This window comes from Littorina saxatilis, linkage group LG4 (assembly GCF_037325665.1).
Source record: "Littorina saxatilis isolate snail1 linkage group LG4, US_GU_Lsax_2.0, whole genome shotgun sequence".
Classification (NCBI taxonomy): domain Eukaryota; kingdom Metazoa; phylum Mollusca; class Gastropoda; order Littorinimorpha; family Littorinidae; genus Littorina; species Littorina saxatilis.
The window spans coordinates 55,092,755-55,112,846 of record NC_090248.1 but is presented as its reverse complement, the minus strand read 5'-3'; the positions used below and the strand labels follow the sequence as shown (position 1 = coordinate 55,112,846).

At 43.0% G+C, this 20,092-nt stretch overlaps 1 protein-coding gene across 1 annotated transcript; it reads right to left on the bottom strand.

Annotated features, from left to right (window-relative positions):
• Nucleotides 1-6,780: 6,780 nt before the first annotated feature.
• On the bottom strand, nt 6,781-9,524 carry LOC138963603 (uncharacterized). Its single transcript, XM_070335454.1, has 3 exons — nt 8,912-9,524; nt 8,208-8,304; nt 6,781-7,466 (listed from the first exon to the last, which is right to left on the bottom strand). The coding sequence occupies exons 1-3, from the start codon at nt 9,413-9,415 to the stop codon at nt 7,219-7,221; spliced, it is 849 nt and encodes a 282-aa protein (XP_070191555.1). The 5' UTR covers nt 9,416-9,524; the 3' UTR covers nt 6,781-7,218.
• Between the last annotated feature and the right edge of the window lie 10,568 nt (nt 9,525-20,092).

Below are 20,092 nucleotides of genomic sequence, written 5' to 3'. Positions count from 1 at the left end.
CATCAGGCACATGATTTATGACTGGCAAAGAGCAAGCACACACACACACAGAGAGAGAGAGAGAGAGAGAGAGAGAGAGAGAGAGAGAGAGAGAGAGAGAGAGAGAGAGAGAGAGAGAGAGAGAGAGAGAGAGAGACGAAGGCTTAATGAGCCTACTTTCCAGGAGACAAGGCACGATGTATCGGAATGATGTGTTTCTTCATAGGATGATGAATTAGCTCGGATCACTTCTCCGAGGACCGAATTAATTTTGGTTATCGGCGAAATGGAAAAAGAGCCATTTCGTTTTCGAGTATGATGCCCAGGCAGTACTAACTCGACTATGATTTATTATAAGCACCATTCACTTAAACGAGAAGATCATGTACTTCGTAAATGATTTTGTCGCACAAACCCATATAGCCTACAGGCAGCGTCAAAAAACAATGTTATGGCAAAACAACCCATTTATTATAAGGAAACACATGTCAATTACGAAACGCGCACTATAACTATGTTACTGTAAACTGAAATATATGCTCTACTGCACAGAAACGAAATATATGTTTAGAGTAATATGTCAAGAAAAAGAAAACTCTCACCTAAATCCTACACGACTGCATTTTCCTTACCACGCTAACGCCTAATAGGGGAAGGGCCCTACGATGTACGTATGCACCGGCTCCTAATAGGGACCACCTCCGGTTCTGACAAACTAACGGTTCTAGAGCGCTCAAGACAATATCATTCGCCACATCGTCACGCTCATAAGAAAAATACTCATTTTACCTGGTTATTTTTCAAGCACCATCTTCAAACTATTGAAGTAATGATCAACATTTTGTCGGCATGTGTGTGGTTAGAGTGTGTATCCAAAGAAAACGGGTGGTGGGGGGTTTTGAGGGGGTAAAAGCAGGTGACTGCTTTGTGTCGTGTGTGTTATGTAGACCAGGTCAGGGGTCAAGATTAGGTCAGGTCTCGTGAAGGATTGTGGTTTAGATTCACTTTTCAGTTCTCACCTCTGCATTCGTCGATTCGGGGAAGGCGATTTCACATTGTTCGGTTTCTTAGCTCCAGAAAAATAGATACAGTAGATACCAAAGGAGATTTCCTACAGTTTGATCTGCACAGCGTGTTTCCAGTGTCTGCCCGAGGAAGAGCTGTCGAAAGCGCAGTGTCGATCTGGCAGTCGTGTCCCCGGTAAAGTACAAACAGATTTAGTGTCTCCCACTCTTACAACGTGTCACCTAAGCTTACTGATAATCCGTTGTGTTTAATTTCTTTTTATTTCAGTTTTAACTCTGTGTGTGTGTGTGTGTGTGTGTGTGTGTGTGTGTGTGTGTGTGTGTGTGTGTGTGTGTGTGCGTGCGTGTGACGGAGTGATTGAGTTTGTGTTACTGTTTGTCGATTTCTTACGGGAGCCTTGAAGGCTTCGCCTCTTCACACCGGTGACACTGTGACGGTTCCCCTACGCTTTGTGTTCGGTGCCCTGACCCTTTGTGTTCGGTTCCCACTCGGTTCCCACACGCCAAAATTCGCGGACAAAACATCCATTTATGGTAGTATTACGCAATGTTGCTCTCTGAGAATGGTCTTGTTAGATCTGTGAGTGTTTACACTACATGCCTAGGTGCTGTTGGATTGAAGGTTTTTGATATTTTAGCCGTTATTAGGTAGAATGCCTTCCACTTTACTGCAAAACTGCATAATTCGTAGCATCGGCAAGAAATATCCTACCAAAAAATGCCTGCTTGGAACTGTCGTTGGTCCAGCAAAAAGTTCAACATGTCTGTAGCAGACAGCCCAAGTTTCAAGATTGTAGGGCCATCCAAACAGCCGTAATAATAAAAACAACAAAAGTAGTCAGTGAAATTGGCTGTGTTCGGTCCCCCCACACTTTTGTGACGTAGACGTGACGGTTCCCATAATTCATTGTGTCGGTCCCCACTTTCTGTGTCGGACCCCACTTTCGACCTAATTTCTCTGTGACGGACCCCACAACCAGCCTATTTTGTGTCGGTCCCCACACCTTCTTGGATTTATGACTTGCCGGTTACTTGTATCATTGTATTCATTGAATCTAATTGTCTCGGAGTTATTTTTCAGCAAAAACCGGCAAGGCAGCACCTTTTGTGAAACCAAGTAAGTCAGATGACATCAGTATGTGTGTGTGTGTGTGTGTGTGTGTGTGTGTGTGTGTGTGTGTGTGTGTGTGTGTGTGTGTGTGTGAGAGAGAGAGAGAGAGAGTGAGAGAGAGAGAGAGAGAGAGAGAGAGAGAGAGAGAGAGAGAGAGAGAGAGAGAGAGAGAGAGAGAGATTGACACCTTTCCAGATCACTCCGGTTATGCGACACTACCGCGAGCGTCACTACCGCGTGTCACACTACGGCGAGTACGACACTACCGCGTGTAACACTACCGCGTGTCACACTACCGCGAGTACGACACTACCGCGAGTATAACACTGCCGCGTGTCACACTACCGCGCGTACCACAACCGCGAGTACCATAACCGTAGAGAGAACGCATGCAAACTTACTTCTTGTGAGTTTGTGTTCTAACGGCTTTGATTGGAAGCAACCCATTCTATATGTATTCTGATAGTGTGTTCTGATCGTTTTGAGTTCTTGGTTAGCATGACAAACATTGAATTAGTGTTCAGAGAACAGACCAGGCCGTTTTGTTTTATATTTCAAGGAAACATTTCAACCTTTGCCTTCAGCCATGGAAGTCATAAAATGACACGCGGTAATGTTATACTCGCGGTAGTGTCGTACTCGCGGTAGTGTCGTACTCGCGGTAAGTTCTGTTTCCGTACCCGCGACAAAAGAAAACGCGCGCAAACGCGTGACGTGTTTCCGTACTTGCGTTTTAAACATGCGGTAAAATCTGTAAACTCCCGCGTTGCCGCGCGACAACGCGAAAAAATTGCTCCAGGACCCTTTCAAAAAAATCGCGTCGCTTGCCGCTTGTCGCGCCGCTAACGCGTCGCGCGTGTGGAAACACTCCTGGTCATTTTCTATGTGCTTGATTTTCGTCGCACCGCTGGAAAAACGCTGTCGCAGGTACGGAAACACAACTTTAGTGTGAGACGCGGTAGTGGTACTCGCGGTAGTGACGCTCGCGGTAGTGACCAGCACCCGATCACTCCACATAAACGCTGGTTCTGGTTGCATTGTGCCGCTGACATACAGCTAATAGGATTTTTACACCCCCGGTATAGGGGTGTGTATAGGTTTCACTCGATGTGTTTGTGTTCGCAAGTAGATCTCAAGAATGAACGGACCGATCGTCACCAAACTTGGTGAACAGGTTCTATACATTCCTGAGACGGTCCTTACAAAAATTGGGACCAGTCAAACACACGGTTAGGGAGTTATTGGTGGATTAAAATTATACAAGGCCTGGTATAGACGGACACCCCCGTTGGTCAAAGGGAAATAACCATTCTCACTGCCATCAACTGAGAAGGTTATTTCCCTTTGACGGGGGTGTAGTTCCTATCGGAGGAATTTCTTGTTTTAATCCTTTTGTGGTATTGCTGATGATGCTGAACATGTATTTTACTAGTTTACCAATATGTATCTTTGACCCTGATAGCCTACGAAAACGGAGCAATCATGCCCCAACATTGGCCCAATGCTGAATTTATTGGCGCGGTGTTGAGCCTTAGTCGGGCCGTTGTCGTAGGCTGTCAGGGTTTATGTAGCCTTGTTCCATTGTATTCTGACTGTCATAAAGTAATTAATTTTAAGAGAAAGCAGTCATGAACACAAGGAGCTGGGAAAAGTTGCCTCTTACAACAAGCGTGGATAAAGACACATACTTGACACAGGCAAGTACTCTTTTTTTTTTCAATCACCACTAGAAGTCCCTGGGCAGCATTTTGCTCTGAAAACTGAATCTCACATACGACAGGTGGATCTTTTATTTTAAAAATGTGCCAAATTGCATATCTCCAAGGCCGTAAGACTAAGAGTAGATATTGGGAAGGCCAGTTCAAGAAGGTGTGGGTGGATCAACACATAATTTGCTGGTATACTGGGAACCGTCCCAGAGATAAATAATGTTATATATTATTTGTGGCATAAACTAATAAAGTTAGTCTCTCTCTCTCTCTCTCTCTCTCTCTCTCTCTCTCTCTCTCTCTCTCTCTCTCTCTCTCTCTCTCTCTCTCTCTCTCTCTCTCTCTCACACACACACACACACACACACACACATACTGATGTCATCTGACTTACTTGGTATCACAAAAGGTGCTGCCTTGCCGGTTTTTGCTGAAAAATAACTCCGAGACAATTAGATTCAATGAATACAATGATACAAGTAACCGGCAAGTCATAAATCCAAGAAGGTGTGGGGACCGACACAAAATAGGCTGGTTGTGGGGTCCGTCACAGAGAAATTAGGTCGAAAGTGGGGTCCGACACAGAAAGTGGGGACCGACACAATGAATTATGGGAACCGTCACGCCTACGTCACAAAAGTGTGGGGGGACCGAACACAGCCAATTTCACTGACTACTTTTGTTGTTTTTATTATTACGGCTGTTTGGATGGCCCTACAATCTTGAAACTTGGGCTGTCTGCTACAGACATGTTGAACTTTTTGCTGGACCAACGACAGTTCCAAGCAGGCATTTTTTGGTAGGATATTTCTTGCCGATGCTACGAATTATGCAGTTTTGCAGTAAAGTGGAAGGCATTCTACCTAATAACGGCTAAAATATCAAAAACCTTCAATCCAACAGCACCTAGGCATGTAGTGTAAACACTCACAGATCTAACAAGACCATTCTCAGAGAGCAACATTGCGTAATACTACCATAAATGGATGTTTTGTCCGCGAATTTTGGCGTGTGGGAACCGAGTGGGAACCGAACACAAAGGGTCAGGGTACCGAACACAAAGCGTTGGGGAACCGTCACAGTGTCACCGGTGTGCTCTTGTTCTTTATGACACAGGAAGACTTGTTTTGAGAATGTGAAAGTATGCAAATGCTCTTTGTGGGTTGTTCTGCAGTTTTGCTCAGTGATTGAAAATGTTGCAGTTAGCTCTTTGTCTCACGTTTATCCAGCTGTCATTTGCAACTTATAACTAAAATGAGATAGGCAGATTGTTCAGAAACCAAAGTTTTTCTCAAAACATAAAAAAATGACATAGGCAATTATCTTATGAGCGTGACGACATTTACCCTCTCTGCATAACTTGCACATGTCGACAGAGTTTCGGACGCACAAACCACAACACGTTTGGCGTTTTCGCTTTTTTACACTTCTGGTTTCTAAATCTGACCCTTAAAACTTACTACTTTCTGCCCACAAGCGCAGCTGATAACACACACGAGTTGCTATGTAAGACACCTTAGACTATAATTGGTACATTTTAGGAGTATTGGCCCTGTCTTTGTAGCGCAAACAAAACATCATAGCTGAATCTCCAAGTATGTGTTTGTCCCCTAATGTGGACCACCTTCAACAACAACAACAAGTACAAAACAATATAGACTGGTTTTGATTATCCATTACGAAAATTCCTGAAAATAACCAACTAGTAGCCCGGCCTCAAGCTTTGAAAAAAGGTTTCCAACAAGTTTCTTAACGTGCAGTTTGATTATTTCAATAAATTTGTTTCTTTGGTTTCTTGTCGCGCTTCAGATTATGTTTTCATCGAACTAAAACAATAAAAGTCTGATGCATATTTGAATCAGTCTGACTCGCACTCTGAGTTATCATGTTATTTTGAAGTTATAGTTGGCTCTTTATAGTGATTACTTATGGCCTCTTCACGGGTCCATATTTGGCGCCCAGTCTCGTAATATGGACCAGTTGTGAACTTGTTGCTGAATTTCTATCAAAGCTACTGCCCTCTAATTAGAAATAACTGTTAACGGAAGAGAGAACAACTACCGAGCACAATATGACACTTCTTCGCGAGAAAACAAGCCAGTTGTCAGCATGAAACAAAACGTGGTCCATATTCGGGGCCCTTCCCCTACTAATTGGGCGAAGTCGACGTCGCGAAGTCCACTTCACGACGCTTGCTGCACGAAGCTTTGGTAAAAGATTCTCGGTGGATCACGTGTATGAAAACAACGGATTGGCCTCTTGACGCTGAGCGTACACCAGAATATGACATATAACGTAGGGGAAGGGCTCCTAATATGGACCGGCTCCTAATATGGACCACCACAAAGTAACGGCGCTAGAGCGCTCAAAAAAGTTTTATTCGCTGTATTCACCCTCTCTGGATAATTTGCACATGTCAAAACAGTTGCAGAAACAGAAATCTCAAAACCATTAGGCTTTTTCTCTTTTTTCCCTTTTGGCAGCGTTCACTCTAAATTTGCCGCCTAAAACGGACTCGTTTCTGTCTACAGCCAAAGCTTTTATCAAACAAAAATGGCTATATATGACAGCTGAAACCGTATTTGTTACATTTTAGCAGTGTTGACCCCGAGTTTCTACTGCAAACAAAAAATAATAGCAAAATCTCAAAGTATGTGCGAGTCCCCTAATATGGACCACCTTCAACAAATCGAAGAAAATAAAAGCTAAAGGCTATTTTCATTAATTCATTAAGAAGCTTGCTAATACTAACCTATAACTAGCCCTCGAGATTTAAAAAATATGCAACGAAAAGTCTTCTTTTCGTGGAAGTTGATAATTTCACTTATTTTCACTCTGTTTTTGATAAGCTTCTTTAGTTTCCTGGTGTGCTTCAAATAATGCTCTCATCAACCCAAAACAGATAAATCTAGAGCATATTTTAATTAGGCTGACTTGTACACTAAGTTGTATCATGTTATTTTGAAATATAGGGGGCTTTTTACAGTGATTCGTGAAGGCCGCTTCACTGGTCCATATTAGGCGCCCAGGCTCCTAATATGGACCCTTTGTGATTTTTTCTGTATTTAATTTTTGCTGAATGTGTATCAAAGCTACTTTACTCTAATTAGGCCTAACGGTTAACCTAAGAAAGAAGGACTACCAAACACAAAATGAAACTTCTTTGCAAGAAAACAAACTATTTATCAGCATGAAACAAAAAGTGGTCCATATTAGGAGCCCTTCCCCTACAACAGTGACAAGTTCGAATCGTCGTGAAAACATGCTCTAAAAGAAAAAGGAAAAACTGTCTTTAAGAATATTCAACATGACTGTGCAAGATTCAAAGCGGCAAGAAACAGAGAAGTGGGATATCGGTCCCTCTAGGATAAATAAAACAACCCGGTGGTGTTGCCTAAAACTGCAGCACTCGTTCACAGACGAAGAAGTGAATCGTGTTGCATTGTTCGTCCATCAGAAATAAGTCTTGTCTCAGCACCAGGCAGTCCTCAGTCCATGGTTGACCACCTCCGTTGTCCGGCTGTCCGTCCATGAAGAGGCTGGGGTTGACGGCATCTTCCGTCAGGGTCCCATCACCCCAGTAGAACACCGTCCCCACCGCTGCGTCTGTGGCGTCCACCCAGTAGTCATCACCAACCTTGCCTGTGGAATTGTTATTTGTGTTAATGTGTACACGATACCGATACATGCACAGCCTGGTGGTGACCTTGAGCCTGTCCTTAACTAGGCGTCCTTAACTAGGCGTTTTTAACTACTCGAAGTAGGCTATACTTCGCGAAGCTAGCCGCACGAAGCTTTAACACTAAGTTTTCGGTAAACAGATTTCGCGAAGTCGATTTCGGGCTCAAATAAGGACAGCCTTTACGATTAATTTTCTACTGCTGATGTGTTGTTCAAGTCACCGAGGTGATATTTGTTCTCGGAATTCTTTGTCACTTTTTTCGGGAGCCATGAAGAAGAAGAGACATAATTGTTAAGTGACGGCATTATTCACGCTATGACGTCTATTCGAACATTGTTTGGTTTAATTTTGCCATCAGAGATTTCACTTCGAACGAGAAATTCAAAAAGAGACGTCTTGGTTATGTTTAATCGATATTGTATGTCTTTAATCAATCATGTTCTTATTTCAAAACACATGAAAGTTGCCATCCTTCCCGTGTAAACGAATGGGATTACCATCTTAGATTTGCACAGCCTTCTACATCTGAAAAGAACAATCCCTCCTCTTAGACATAAACAAATCTGAAAATCATCATCCTGGCTGCCTCCTATGCAGAGTTAGAATGTCATGATGTCTTAGGCCCCCTACTTCACAGACTGACACAAGCGTCAGTTACGAACATAATTCATCGATCGGTCTCAATTAAGTTCAGAGCTTACCCAGCTCGTAGAGGACGTCCCGAAAACGATCTCTTTTCAAGGGATTTTCAATTCTCAGCAGTCTGGCGCCTTCCCCATCACACACAGTACGGGTATCCTGATAAAAAGTTAAACAAAGATATACATTTCATGACATGTATGACTTGAGTCTCGGTATCTATGGTAGAACCTTGCCTTCATAACTAAGTGACTAACTACATGTAACTGATTGGCTGTCTGACTGCTTCACACACTAACTCATTTAACAACAATATTACAAAACCAGAACATAAAGAAGATGTTGCCTTTCTAGATAATTGGAATTCTACCTTCCTAAACACCTCACTCACCCCTCACCCCCTTCACTTATACACTCACTCACGCACTCACTCACTGGCTTACTCACCCACTCGCTCACTCACTCATTTATCTTACCCACTCGCTCACTCACTTACCGACTCACTCACTCATCCGCTCATTCACTGACCCACTCGCTCACTCACTCACTTTATCGCTCACTCGTTCGCTCGCCCATTCACGCTCTCACTCACCCACTAACTTGCCCACTATCTCACTAACCCACCCCCTTGCTCACACACCCACTCGCTCACTCACTCACTCCTTCACTCACTCACCCACACACTCACCACTCGCCCACTCACTCACTCACTCACTCACTCACCAACAGTATTAAATTAACAGGAAGAAGAAAGAAAATATCCAACCGTCCACTCCAGCCTGTCCGTGTCAAAGATCCTGACGCAGGTGTCCTCACCCCCGGGCAGAAACCAGTATTCTGGGAAACCAGTGCATGGTACAGCAATGTGGTTGAGCGCAGTCGTTCCCAGGGTTTCAGCAGTAGTGGTTTCTTCAAACTGTGTAGTCTCTTCTGGACTGCTTGCGTGCGTGGTTTCTTCAAACCAGGTGGTGGGTCCTTGTGCGTATGTGATATCTTCTGGGCTGCTTGCGTAGGTGGTGTCTTCAAACTCGGTGGTGTGTTCTGGGCTGCTTGCGAAGGTGGTGTCTTCAAACTCGGTGGTGTCTTCTGGACTGCTTGCGTTGGTGGTGTCTTCAAACCCGGTGGTGTGTTCTAGACTGCTTGCGTAGGTGGTGTCTTCAATCCTGGTGCTGTGACCTGGACTGTTTGCGTGTGTCGTCTCCTCAACATTGGTGACGCCTGTGGGACTTTGGCCGACGGTGGTCAGCTCTAGAGGTGCGGCTGTGTTCATATTGTTTTTTGTGTCTGTGAAAAAGGGTATTTATGGCCATTGTAATTGGTGGAATCTACTCTGAATCACGTGTGTGTTTTTTTCATAGTGCCAAGAGTCCATCTGTGATTCCTTTTGAAAATAACTTAAAATCATGGTAAAGCAGCTAGGTTTCGGGTTTTTTCCATTTTCTTTGACACTCTCAACATGAAATTTGATTCAACATTGAGTTGTCATAGCACCAACTAGCTGTGACTTATTGTCCGATGAAGACACTTCCAGCAGTGCTGTTTTATGTTGATATGCACGTGAAAGTGGACGTAAGATTTGTCCAAGTGAACAGCTCAGATCATGGGTCAATAAAGTGTTACACAGATGGTCAAAATTAAAGTACAAGATATTGCACTGGAAGTGGAACTACACTGTTGCTTAGTGTCTGTATGAAGCTACAAGGTGAAAACAGAAAAAGAAAAACACGATTCTTGACTTTGATGGGCTTTTTCTGCTCGTAAGCACACATTCTTCTACTCATCACTGCATGCCCCATTATTGAGTTTAAAACACCAATTAAATTTGTTTTGAATAAAACTCACAATTTTACAATAAGAATTTAGAGACCTGAATCAATTAGGTATATCCTACTTAGTTTGACTTTTGCAAAACTAAGTAATTACACATTTAATTGAATCAGTCAGACAGACGGAGACATAGAGAGACAGACATAGGGCAAACAGAAATCTGAGAAAGAAACCCCTTTAAAAATGTTACCATGTTTGAAATGAAACATCGCAAGGTGAAGCCATAATTCATCACCTTTCAGTATGACGTCATGAGCGTGTTCCACACTTGAAATGACGTGTTTTTATCATGTTGTCAGCTGCACGGAGCTTGGAAGTATAATTTCCATTCAACGATCCGAGTTTGTTAAGTTTTAGCCTATTTTCAACGTCAAACACCATGAAACTATATATATTTGGAATCAGAAAATGGTAAGGAATAGATAGAAGTTGTTTTTAAGTGTCTTTTTTTCATAAATAAAGATAGTGGTCATTTATCGGTTTTCTTCATTTTTAAGCATAATTATCAATACAAAACAACAAAACCATATAGTTTTAGATACAGGACGCAATAGGGAATACACCAATATAAATTTTTTGTTTCAAATATTAGTTTTTAAAAATTTGAAAAAATGACATATTTCGAACAAACATTTCAATAACAAAACTTTAAGTGACCAAACTGAAATGCAATCCCATAATCCGGCCTAGATCTGAGATTGTGTGATAAGAAATTCGATCAAATTGATGAAAAACTGTAACTGTGAAAGTGCTGCCTCGACCTTTTGGCAAACGGTAAAATATGACGTCATCAAACTGTCCTATCAATAAACGGAAAAACCTTCTATGAGAAAATCCAGTCAAAAATATCCATATCAAATTTCATAAAGATCCACTCCGTAGTTTTTGAGATATGATCTGCAGTGTGAAAAAACGCCCATAACGCCCAAAACGCAAACTCATTTGTCATGATTTGGTCGTGTTCTGCTGATACTATAATGTTTTTCTTTCCTAAAACACACTATAATAGTAGCCTTTCCCAATGTCTATGCTAAAACTGACTTGTCTGTGTTGTCAATGATTTTGCTACAGTGTGAGAATACAATCTCACGCCCATAACGCTGTGACACGAAAACTCATTTGGTCGTGTTCTGCCGATACTGTAATGTTTTTCTTTCTTAAAACACACTATAATAGTAGCCCTTCCCAAATGCAATGCTAAAAATGACTGGTCTGTGTTGTCAATGATTTTCTGCGAGAATGCGATCTATCTGTTTGTCGCAAAGACCATGTGACACGAAAGTTATGAGCGGAAGACAAATCTGCTGAGTGCAATTACGTTTCAGAAGATAGTTGGTTAAAACAGTTTATCACTCAGACACGCAAAGGAACACTATAACTTTATTATTCAGGCCATATTTGCTTTCCTTTGTCATGTATGAAAGTACTGGCCTTGGTTGAAGAAAGTGACCTGTCGCTGTGCAACAAATTTGTCGCCATTTTCCGCCGTGTTTTGTAAATAAAACGTGTTTACTACCCACACATACAAAACGATGCTGTTGGTTCTTTTTATTTTCTTATTGTTTGATTCATGCTTAGCAGTTTAGTATGCTTTGTTTTCTTCTCAATTCAATGGATGGCTATAAAATAAGCATTTAAATGTGAAGGTGTTAAAATTACCCATGATCTGAGCTGTTCACCCAAGCGAAATTCAAACGATAAAAAGAGAGAGAGAGAGAGAGAGAGAGAGAGAGAGAGAGAGAGGAGAGAGAGAGAGATGATGATGATGATGATGGAACTTTATTTTTCAAGGATAGAGGTTTAAGGCGACGCCTTTTCTTACAACCAGTCCTTATTTCTAATACAAATGTCTAATAAAGGATAAACAAGTAAAACAACATGACAAGTAAACAAATTAAACGAACGAACCAGCAAACAATAGACAAGTAAGCAAACAAGCAAATAAACACGAACAACAAAATGACAAAGTAAGCAACATACAAATCGGAAGCGAAACATGCAACATGTTAATTGAGGTTACACATGTCAAGTGATCGACGGTAAAATTCACACGATACCAACGTTGACACTAATGCCTACAGTTATTATAATATTATGGTGTAAATGATAATGATGAAGATGATTATGATGGTGATGATGATGATGATGATGATGATGATGATGATGATGATGATGATGAAAAATCGCAACATAAATTCCACATAATACATGTAATAATAGAGAGAGAGAGAGAGAGAGAGAGAGAGAGAGAGAGAGAGAGAGAGAGAGAGAGAGAGAAGCAGACAGACTGTTAGACGGACAGACAGAGCACACTCACCTCCATGTTTGTAGAAGTGAACTTGAGATCCACTGTCCGATCCACTGTTTACAAGCTGAGGACTCAGGTAACAACACTTAAGATTCTTATCATAGGAGAACCGCTCACACATCTGGTTCCCTTGTCCACAGTACACAGCACATCGGATGACAGATACACCGGCGACCGTTTTGACTGAAGACACAACTTTTTGATTTTGCGATCCGATTTGTGTCCAGTGATAGAAAATAGCATCGTCCAGTTGTGAAGAAAAAGTCATACAAACGCGAGAATACAAGACTGAGACAAGCAAAATCACCGAGGAGTACATCTTGTATCTGAATTTTTCTGTAGCTTTTGTCTTTTTTCCTGAGTTGTTGTATGTCGTATTATTTATAGTCTCGGTTGAAATAAGTCAGATCGGATGCGTTGTCTTTTATCCTGTGATTTTGTATCTTTCATTTTTGTCTCTGTTTTAATCGTTCGGACTGGAGCCTTTCTGTTATCCCAAGATTGTCTATCTCCTAGTTGATTGTTGGTTTTCATGCAACGAATCGAAGAAACGTCAGGCTGTTCTTTACATATGTTCGGTTCTTAAGTCTTACAGCCCGAGTTATGCTTGTTTCCAATGCGCAGAACGTATGAAATTCGTCATATTGCTTGTCGTTGCACACACAAGAACACCTAGTCGCTATCAAAAGTACTTCCAGATGAAACGTTTGTGACCAAACATCTAAAATCATTATTGCCGGAGGCATAATTCTATAACCACTTATCAGAACCCCCCCCCCCCCCTCCCCAAGTGATCGTTTGCTTGGGAACAATTAATGAGCAATTAATGTGCGTTTTCCTCCATCCGACACGGTCCCTTTGTCACAAGGACAAACAAGAACAACGTGAAAGGAGATACCCTTAAGTGACAAAAAGATCAAGTAATTGCCCATTGACTTATGATCGACTGGGGTATTTCTGAATCTGAGGACCTCGGCTTATGGACGAATGCAGGACCAAGGTATGATTAGGCGGGGAGGGGGGGGGGGGGGGGGGGGGGGGGCGGTAGGGTAAGGGGTTGAATACGAAAGCACTATTAATTAAAAAGTAACTGTGCACTTTAACTACCCCCCGTTACACACACACACACACACACACATACACACACACACACACACACGCACACACACACACACACACACACACACACACACACACACACACACACACACACACACCCTCACAGTGATTCATTGACAAGCTCAGATACTCTCTTTTAACTGTGTTTTATTAATAATACCATTTCATTCCTTGAGTGCAACACATATATGTTTCAAGGCAAACCAAGCACAGTCTTTTTCTAAGTAAATATTTTGTTGTCTCTTATGCCATTGATGTGTGTTTAACTTCTATTACATTTTTGTTTCCAAGTGGCGTAGCCTAAATACCAACGGACACAAATATCATAACCTGAAAGATATTTGCAGTGAAGAAGTCTTTTTGCTACGTTTTCTGGCGAATTTAACCTGAGAAGTCCAAGGCACATTCGCTGGGTTATTTTTTATAGCTGCAATGCAAATTCAAAAGTGCTCCGTAACTTTACTTACTAATTAGATTAAAATAATTAGGATAACGATTGCTGTGGACAAGCTCTTCTGCGCGGAAGTTCCAACTTTCGTGTATCGACTTTCGTATTAAAACTGACGGGCGCTGTGGCGGGGTGGTAAGACGTCGGCCTGTTAATCGGGAGGTCGTGAGTTCGAATCCCGGCCGCGGCCGCCTGGTGGGTTAAGTGTGGAGATTGTTCCGATCTCCCAGGTCAACTTATGTGCAGACCTGCTAGTGGCTTATCCCCCTTCGTGTGCACACGCATGCACAAGACCAAGTGCGCACGGAAAAAATCCTGTAATCCATGTCAGAGTTCGTAGGGTTATAGAAACACGAACATACCCAGCATGCTTCCTCCGAAAGCGGCGTGTGGCTGCCTAAATGGCAGAGTAAAAACGGTCACTCATACACGTAAAATTCCACTCGTGCAAAAAACACGAGTGTACGTGGGAGTTTCATCCCACGAACGCAGAAGAAGAAGAAGAAGAAGAAGAAGAAGAAGAAAACAAGAAATTCCTCCGAGGTACGAAAAACACCCCCGTTGGTCAAAGGGAAATAACAAGTTGGTGGCAGTGAGAATGGTTATTTCCCTTTGACCATTAATATGTCCCTCTATAAGTCCTTGTAGAATCTTAATCCACCAATAACTCCCTAACCGTGTGTTTGACTGGTCCCAATTTTTGTAAGGACCGTCTCAGGTATGTATAGAACCTGTTCACCAAGTTTGGTGACGATCGGTCCGTTCATTCTTGAGATCTATATGCGAACACAAACACACAAACAAACACATCGACCGAATCCTATACACACCCCTATACCGGGGGTGTAAAGAAGAATTAAAACTGCCATGGGTACACAGAGGTTGGCAAGAGCATACAAGGTGACAACTGCAGCCAGACCACATCACAAACAGCTTCTTCACATCCACTGGTGCGCTGTTTTCCAACGTACCAAAAACGGCGACCTACTATAAATAGCTCACTCTTTGGCAGGGAGACAACTCCATCAATGCAGAGCAACTGCCTGTGACAAGGAGGAATACTGCGTCACCCTGCCACAATAACACTAACAGAATGTTTTTTTAATAATAGGTTGGTCATGATCCAAACACATTTCATCGTTCAAATGTTTAACCTTTATACACACTTTGACACTTTCCTGTCGGTCCAGCTATTAGCTTTTCTTAAGATAAGGTAAGGTACAGCAATATAAGTAAGGTAATATAACGTAAGGTACGGTAAGGTAAGGTAAACTCGTGTGAGTTACACACAACATTCAGCAACAAATTCTAACTATTCGCAGAAACAACTCTGGCTGACAGATGGCTTACGGCCTGGATCAGTTGACACATACATCTGTCAACGAGACCCGGATAACGGTACATGTAATTAACAATTCCTGAAAATAAACTTTTCGCTTCTCTAGACAGATGATACTCACCTGGGTCTGTTAAAAAATGGATTGCAGAACGAGTCGTGGATTCTATTCTCTCGACCGCCGATCCTGAAGTAAAAGTATAAGTGGGTTCAAGATGACATGTGCTACGTTCAACATCAAGCGAAAACTGGAAACACCCGGCAGTATATCTGAAGCAAGCAAGTGCGCATGTGCGAACGGAAGCAGCATGAAATGACGACACAGCTGATGACATTTCTTTTTTTGGATTCTTGTCTTGTCTCCAGACTGACGTCATTATGTCTGCACGTGCTATGCCTTGCATTTTGGACAAACGCAAAAAAAATACAAAAATAGTAGGCCCCTATTACTCGAATGTACCACGGAACCATCTTAACCGCTGTACTGTGTGGACTGAACTGCTGAAATATGTTGAATTGTCTTGTCGTTTCAGACACTTATTGAACCATATAAGTCCAAAGCATTTCGTTGTGAGACAATTTTCAATTTTGAGACAAACTGCACTCGCCCAATAATAACTATGTTTCTAATCTTTTTTTTAAGTGTCGTGTGGTAACATTCTTAAAGGCACAGTCCTTCTCATGTAAACAGTTCTGTTAACTTTTTCAGATATGCGCAAAATGTTATATTGGGTAAAACAAACCCTCCTTCTTCTTCAGCGATCCAGAAATTCTGGTGAGCTTGTTTGCCCATTTGGTTTCCCCACACTATACTCTGAGAGCATAGTCAGCTTCACTCCGCTTTCGTTGGGTAGGCATGCTGGGTATTTTTGTGTTTCTATAACCCACCGAACTCCGACATGGATTACAAGATCGTTTCCGTGTGCACTTGGTCTTGTGCTTACGTGTACCCACGAAGGGGAATAAAGCACTAGCAGGTCTGTACAAACCTTGACTTGGGAGATAGGAAAAATCTCCACCCTAAACCTACCAGGCGGAAGCGACCGGGATTCGAACTCACGACCTCCCGATTAGGAGGCCGAAGTCTTACCTCTGCGCCACTGCGCCCGTCTAAAACAATCCCTCCACGTGGATATGCACACCATAAAACAACAGCCTCACTCATTCCTGTGCGAAGCTGGAATGTTTGCTTATTAATTTATTTTTGTCCCAAAAAAAACTATCTTTAACACGCAAAATTTCGTACAAAAAAGTCCAGCTATGCACAGAAAGCAGTCAGGGTGATGAGTTGAGGTATGTGTCTGAGGGGAGGTATGGCCTTGTCTCATGTAAAACCCTGGCCAGATCTGAGATTTGGAGACGAATCACTTACATGGGAAGGACTGTGCCTTTAATTTTACAACCACTACTGGTCAATGTATTTTTTCTTCAGACGCTCCATTAAGGAACTACGGTCCTCTTTGAATCAACTTCCGGCCTCACTACACAGTTCGTGCGTGGGAAATCTATGGACATATTTCTGCATTACAAAATAGAATAGAACATAATTGTGTATGTAAAGACAGACTCGTTGTTGTAAATACAAATGCAGCGGAGATGACAATAGCTATTTCAAACTATTTGACCAAGAATTCTAGGAATATAGAAGGCGCACTTCCCCCCGCTTTAAACATTTTCAATACACTTTTCAATTCACAGACACCCCCCCCCCCCCCCCCCACACACACACACTTTTCAATTCACAAACACACACACACACACACACACACACACCCTCACACACACACACACACACACACACACACACAACATATATATTACTAGAATGAATACCCGCTTCGCCGGGTAGCCGGCTTCGCCGGGAAGAAGTACTTAGAGCCGTACGCCGGCTTCGCCGGGTCCGAACAATGGACCCGCCAAGCTTAGGTCCCTCCCAGATTCGTGGAATGGGAACTGCACGAAAATGATTCAGTGGCCATAATGCCATTCCTGACCATACCGAGTCCCATCCTTGTCGACGAATGTAACCGTGTTAATCACCTTTGGAGGCGAACTCCACTCAAACAGGATTGAGCAATTTAGAGGTTATCTCTAAGCCCTTTTGAACTGTTATGGCTTCTCAAAGGAAGGCCAGTACATACAAATACACAAAAGCCGCCAGACCACATCACAAACAGAACTGAACAATCCCCAGGTGTTGCCCACATAGAGAGACACACACACACACACACACGCCCACACACAAACACAGAGAAGCCGTATATATAGAGAGATAGATGACAGTGTATTTTTCGCGTGGCTATAAATTGATTCGACCTTTGCACTTTTACAGTGAGGATAATTTACGGGTCCAATTTACGTTCTGGACACTGCGGTGACCTTCTAAAAATAGTAACAGAACGCCGGGAATATCCGAAGATGCCCCACTCATACTATAGTGCACCATACGAAGGAAGGGAGGTAAACACTGAAAACCTGGAGAAGATAAGGAAGAGTTACTTATAATGGTGAAATGAACACAAAAACCAAAATCGGTTCAGCGCTGCGCGCTGAGAGCACGTGTTGAAATATCTCATCGATGATATTGTGTCCGGGGTGTAGCTGAATACGGTGTCCAAATTTGAAAAAGATCCACCGAGAACTTTGGCGTTGTGATGTGGTGTAGCGGCTTTGGTGTGTCGGTATGGGGGCCCGGGTAGCTGAGGTGGAACCAAAATCGGTTCAGCGCTGCGTGCTGAGAGCACGTGTTGAAATATCGACCAGGTTGTGTCCTGTCCCGGGTCTACCTGAATATGCCCACCAAATTTGAAGCAGATCCATCGAGAACTTTGGCCGTGCATCGCGCACAACCACACACACACACACACACACACACACAGACAGACACACAGAGAGACAGACAGACACTAGTCGTATATATATATATAGATAATATATTTTGTGACAATAAAGTTTATTCGTATTCGTATTCATTCGTAAATTCACACACACAAACTGCACTCGCCCCACAATAAATTTGTTCTAATCTTCTTCTCTTTTTGTAACGCATCTTGAAGTAACACTCTTAGAGGCACCGTTCTTCCCGTGTAAACAGTTCTGCTAACTTTTTCAGATTTGCCCAAACTTTTATATGGCGTAAAACCACCACCCCCCCCCCCCCCCCCCCAATAGCACATGCACATCACAAAACAACAGTCTCAATTCTTCCTGTGCGAAGCCTGACTGCTTGTTTATGAATTCATTTCTTTAACACAAAAAACTCATACAAGGGAGGTGTGGCCTTGTCCCATGTAAACACCTGGCCATATCTTGGAAACAATACCAAGTTTCATTGACTTGCATGCAAGGAGTCAAAAACTGCAACGCTCTTACGAAATAAGTTTGGTCATTCTAAGGACAGAAAAGCGTGGTCCTCGGTTAGGCTCACATCAGGTCCCGCAAGTTAACTAAAGCCCATGTCAGACGCACAACACAAAACAGTGTTTCCTTTCAAAACAAACACAAAACAGCGTGTTTCCCGTGTGACATCCCCCAAAACGCGTTTCAGAAAACACTTTTGTGTTTTTGCATCGTGTTTTGGGTTTTAGAGCATGCTCTAAAATCTGAAAACATGTTTTGGTAGTCATCCAATGAACGCGGACGATCAACTCACGTGACTCGGTTTCCGGCACCACGCCGGGAGATAGAAAAAAAATGGCAGACTCAGATGTGGTACCGATTCAGGGTAGTATCGGACCAATGAATCTAGAGTCTATGGAGCCTGTCACGATTGAAGAGAGGCAATAATATCAGTGGGCGCTGCCAGCCGTGTTGTTTACAAACCCAAACACAGCGCGGTAGCAGGACGGGTCAAGCTGACACTGACCGTATCAGTGGACACTGACCGTATCAGTGGGCACTGCCAGCCGTGTTGTTTACAAACCCAAACACAGGGCGATAGCTGGACGGGTCAAGCTGACACTGACCGATATTTCTGTGAAAACACGCACCGCGCTTCATCTGTGTGTTTCGCGTGTGACATCCCCTCTTTAAAAACATGTGTTTCCCCGACGTTTTGAGATGGTGTTTTTGTCGAAAACATGGTTTTGTGTTGTGCGTCTGTCTCCGCCTTAATAATTATGTCAAAAGCTTTCATGGAAGTCTATTAGAACGCTGTAAGGTTGTGGGGTTTTAAGTACGAGCCCCAAGAAGAAGGATGATCTCATTTCGTGTACATGCCTACATGGACATATTATGCGATGTCTGACATGATTGTTCGACGGGAAGCAATGTAGTGTTCCCCTTAGTCAGATCCCTCCACGGACGCCCGTCCTAGAGGGTCCCGGGACCCCCACTTTTAATGTTTAGAGGGTCCCGGGACCCCCACTTTTAATGTTTAGAGGGTCCCGGGACCCCCACTTTTAATGTTTAGAGGGTCCCGGGACCCCCACTTTTAATGTTTAGAGGGTCCCGGGACCCCCACTTTTAATGTTTAGAGGGTCCCGGGACCCCCACTTTTAATGTTTAGAGGGTCCCGGGACCCCCACTTTTAATGTTTAGAGGGTCCATGGACCCCCTACACGGAGTTTTAGAGGGTCCCAAGAGTCATTGGTCCCCACACCCGCTCTGTTCCTATAACGCATTGTTATCTCGAATCCTTCAGAATATTTGAAGAGGACAGTTCGACTATACCTTGTTGAATGGAACACACACATTCTTTTCCATATCGTTTCTGCGTGAAATTGGTATTTGTGCTTGCACTATACTTGATGGACGATTACAGTCTGAAAAGAGTATCCACAGTACCCACAGTACGCACGATAGGTCTTTATAGGTTTAGTGCGTCCCGAGACCTCCACAATACATTTCTAGTACGTGATTTTGGCTTCCAGTGCGTTTAGGACGCAGGGCCTAGGGACGCGCACTTTGG

Excerpts from the sequence above, each read along its gene's own strand:
- LOC138963603 (XM_070335454.1), bottom strand. The coding sequence starts at position 9,415 with ATGAACACAGCCGCACCTCTAGAGCTGACCACCGTCGGCCAAAGTCCC. Across the intron at positions 8,305-8,911 it reads CGGACAGGCTGGAGTGGACG|GATACCCGTACTGTGTGTGA; the intron begins GTTGGATATTTT and ends ACTTTTTATCAG. Across the intron at positions 7,467-8,207 it reads GGACGTCCTCTACGAGCTGG|GCAAGGTTGGTGATGACTAC; the intron begins GTAAGCTCTGAA and ends ACAATTCCACAG.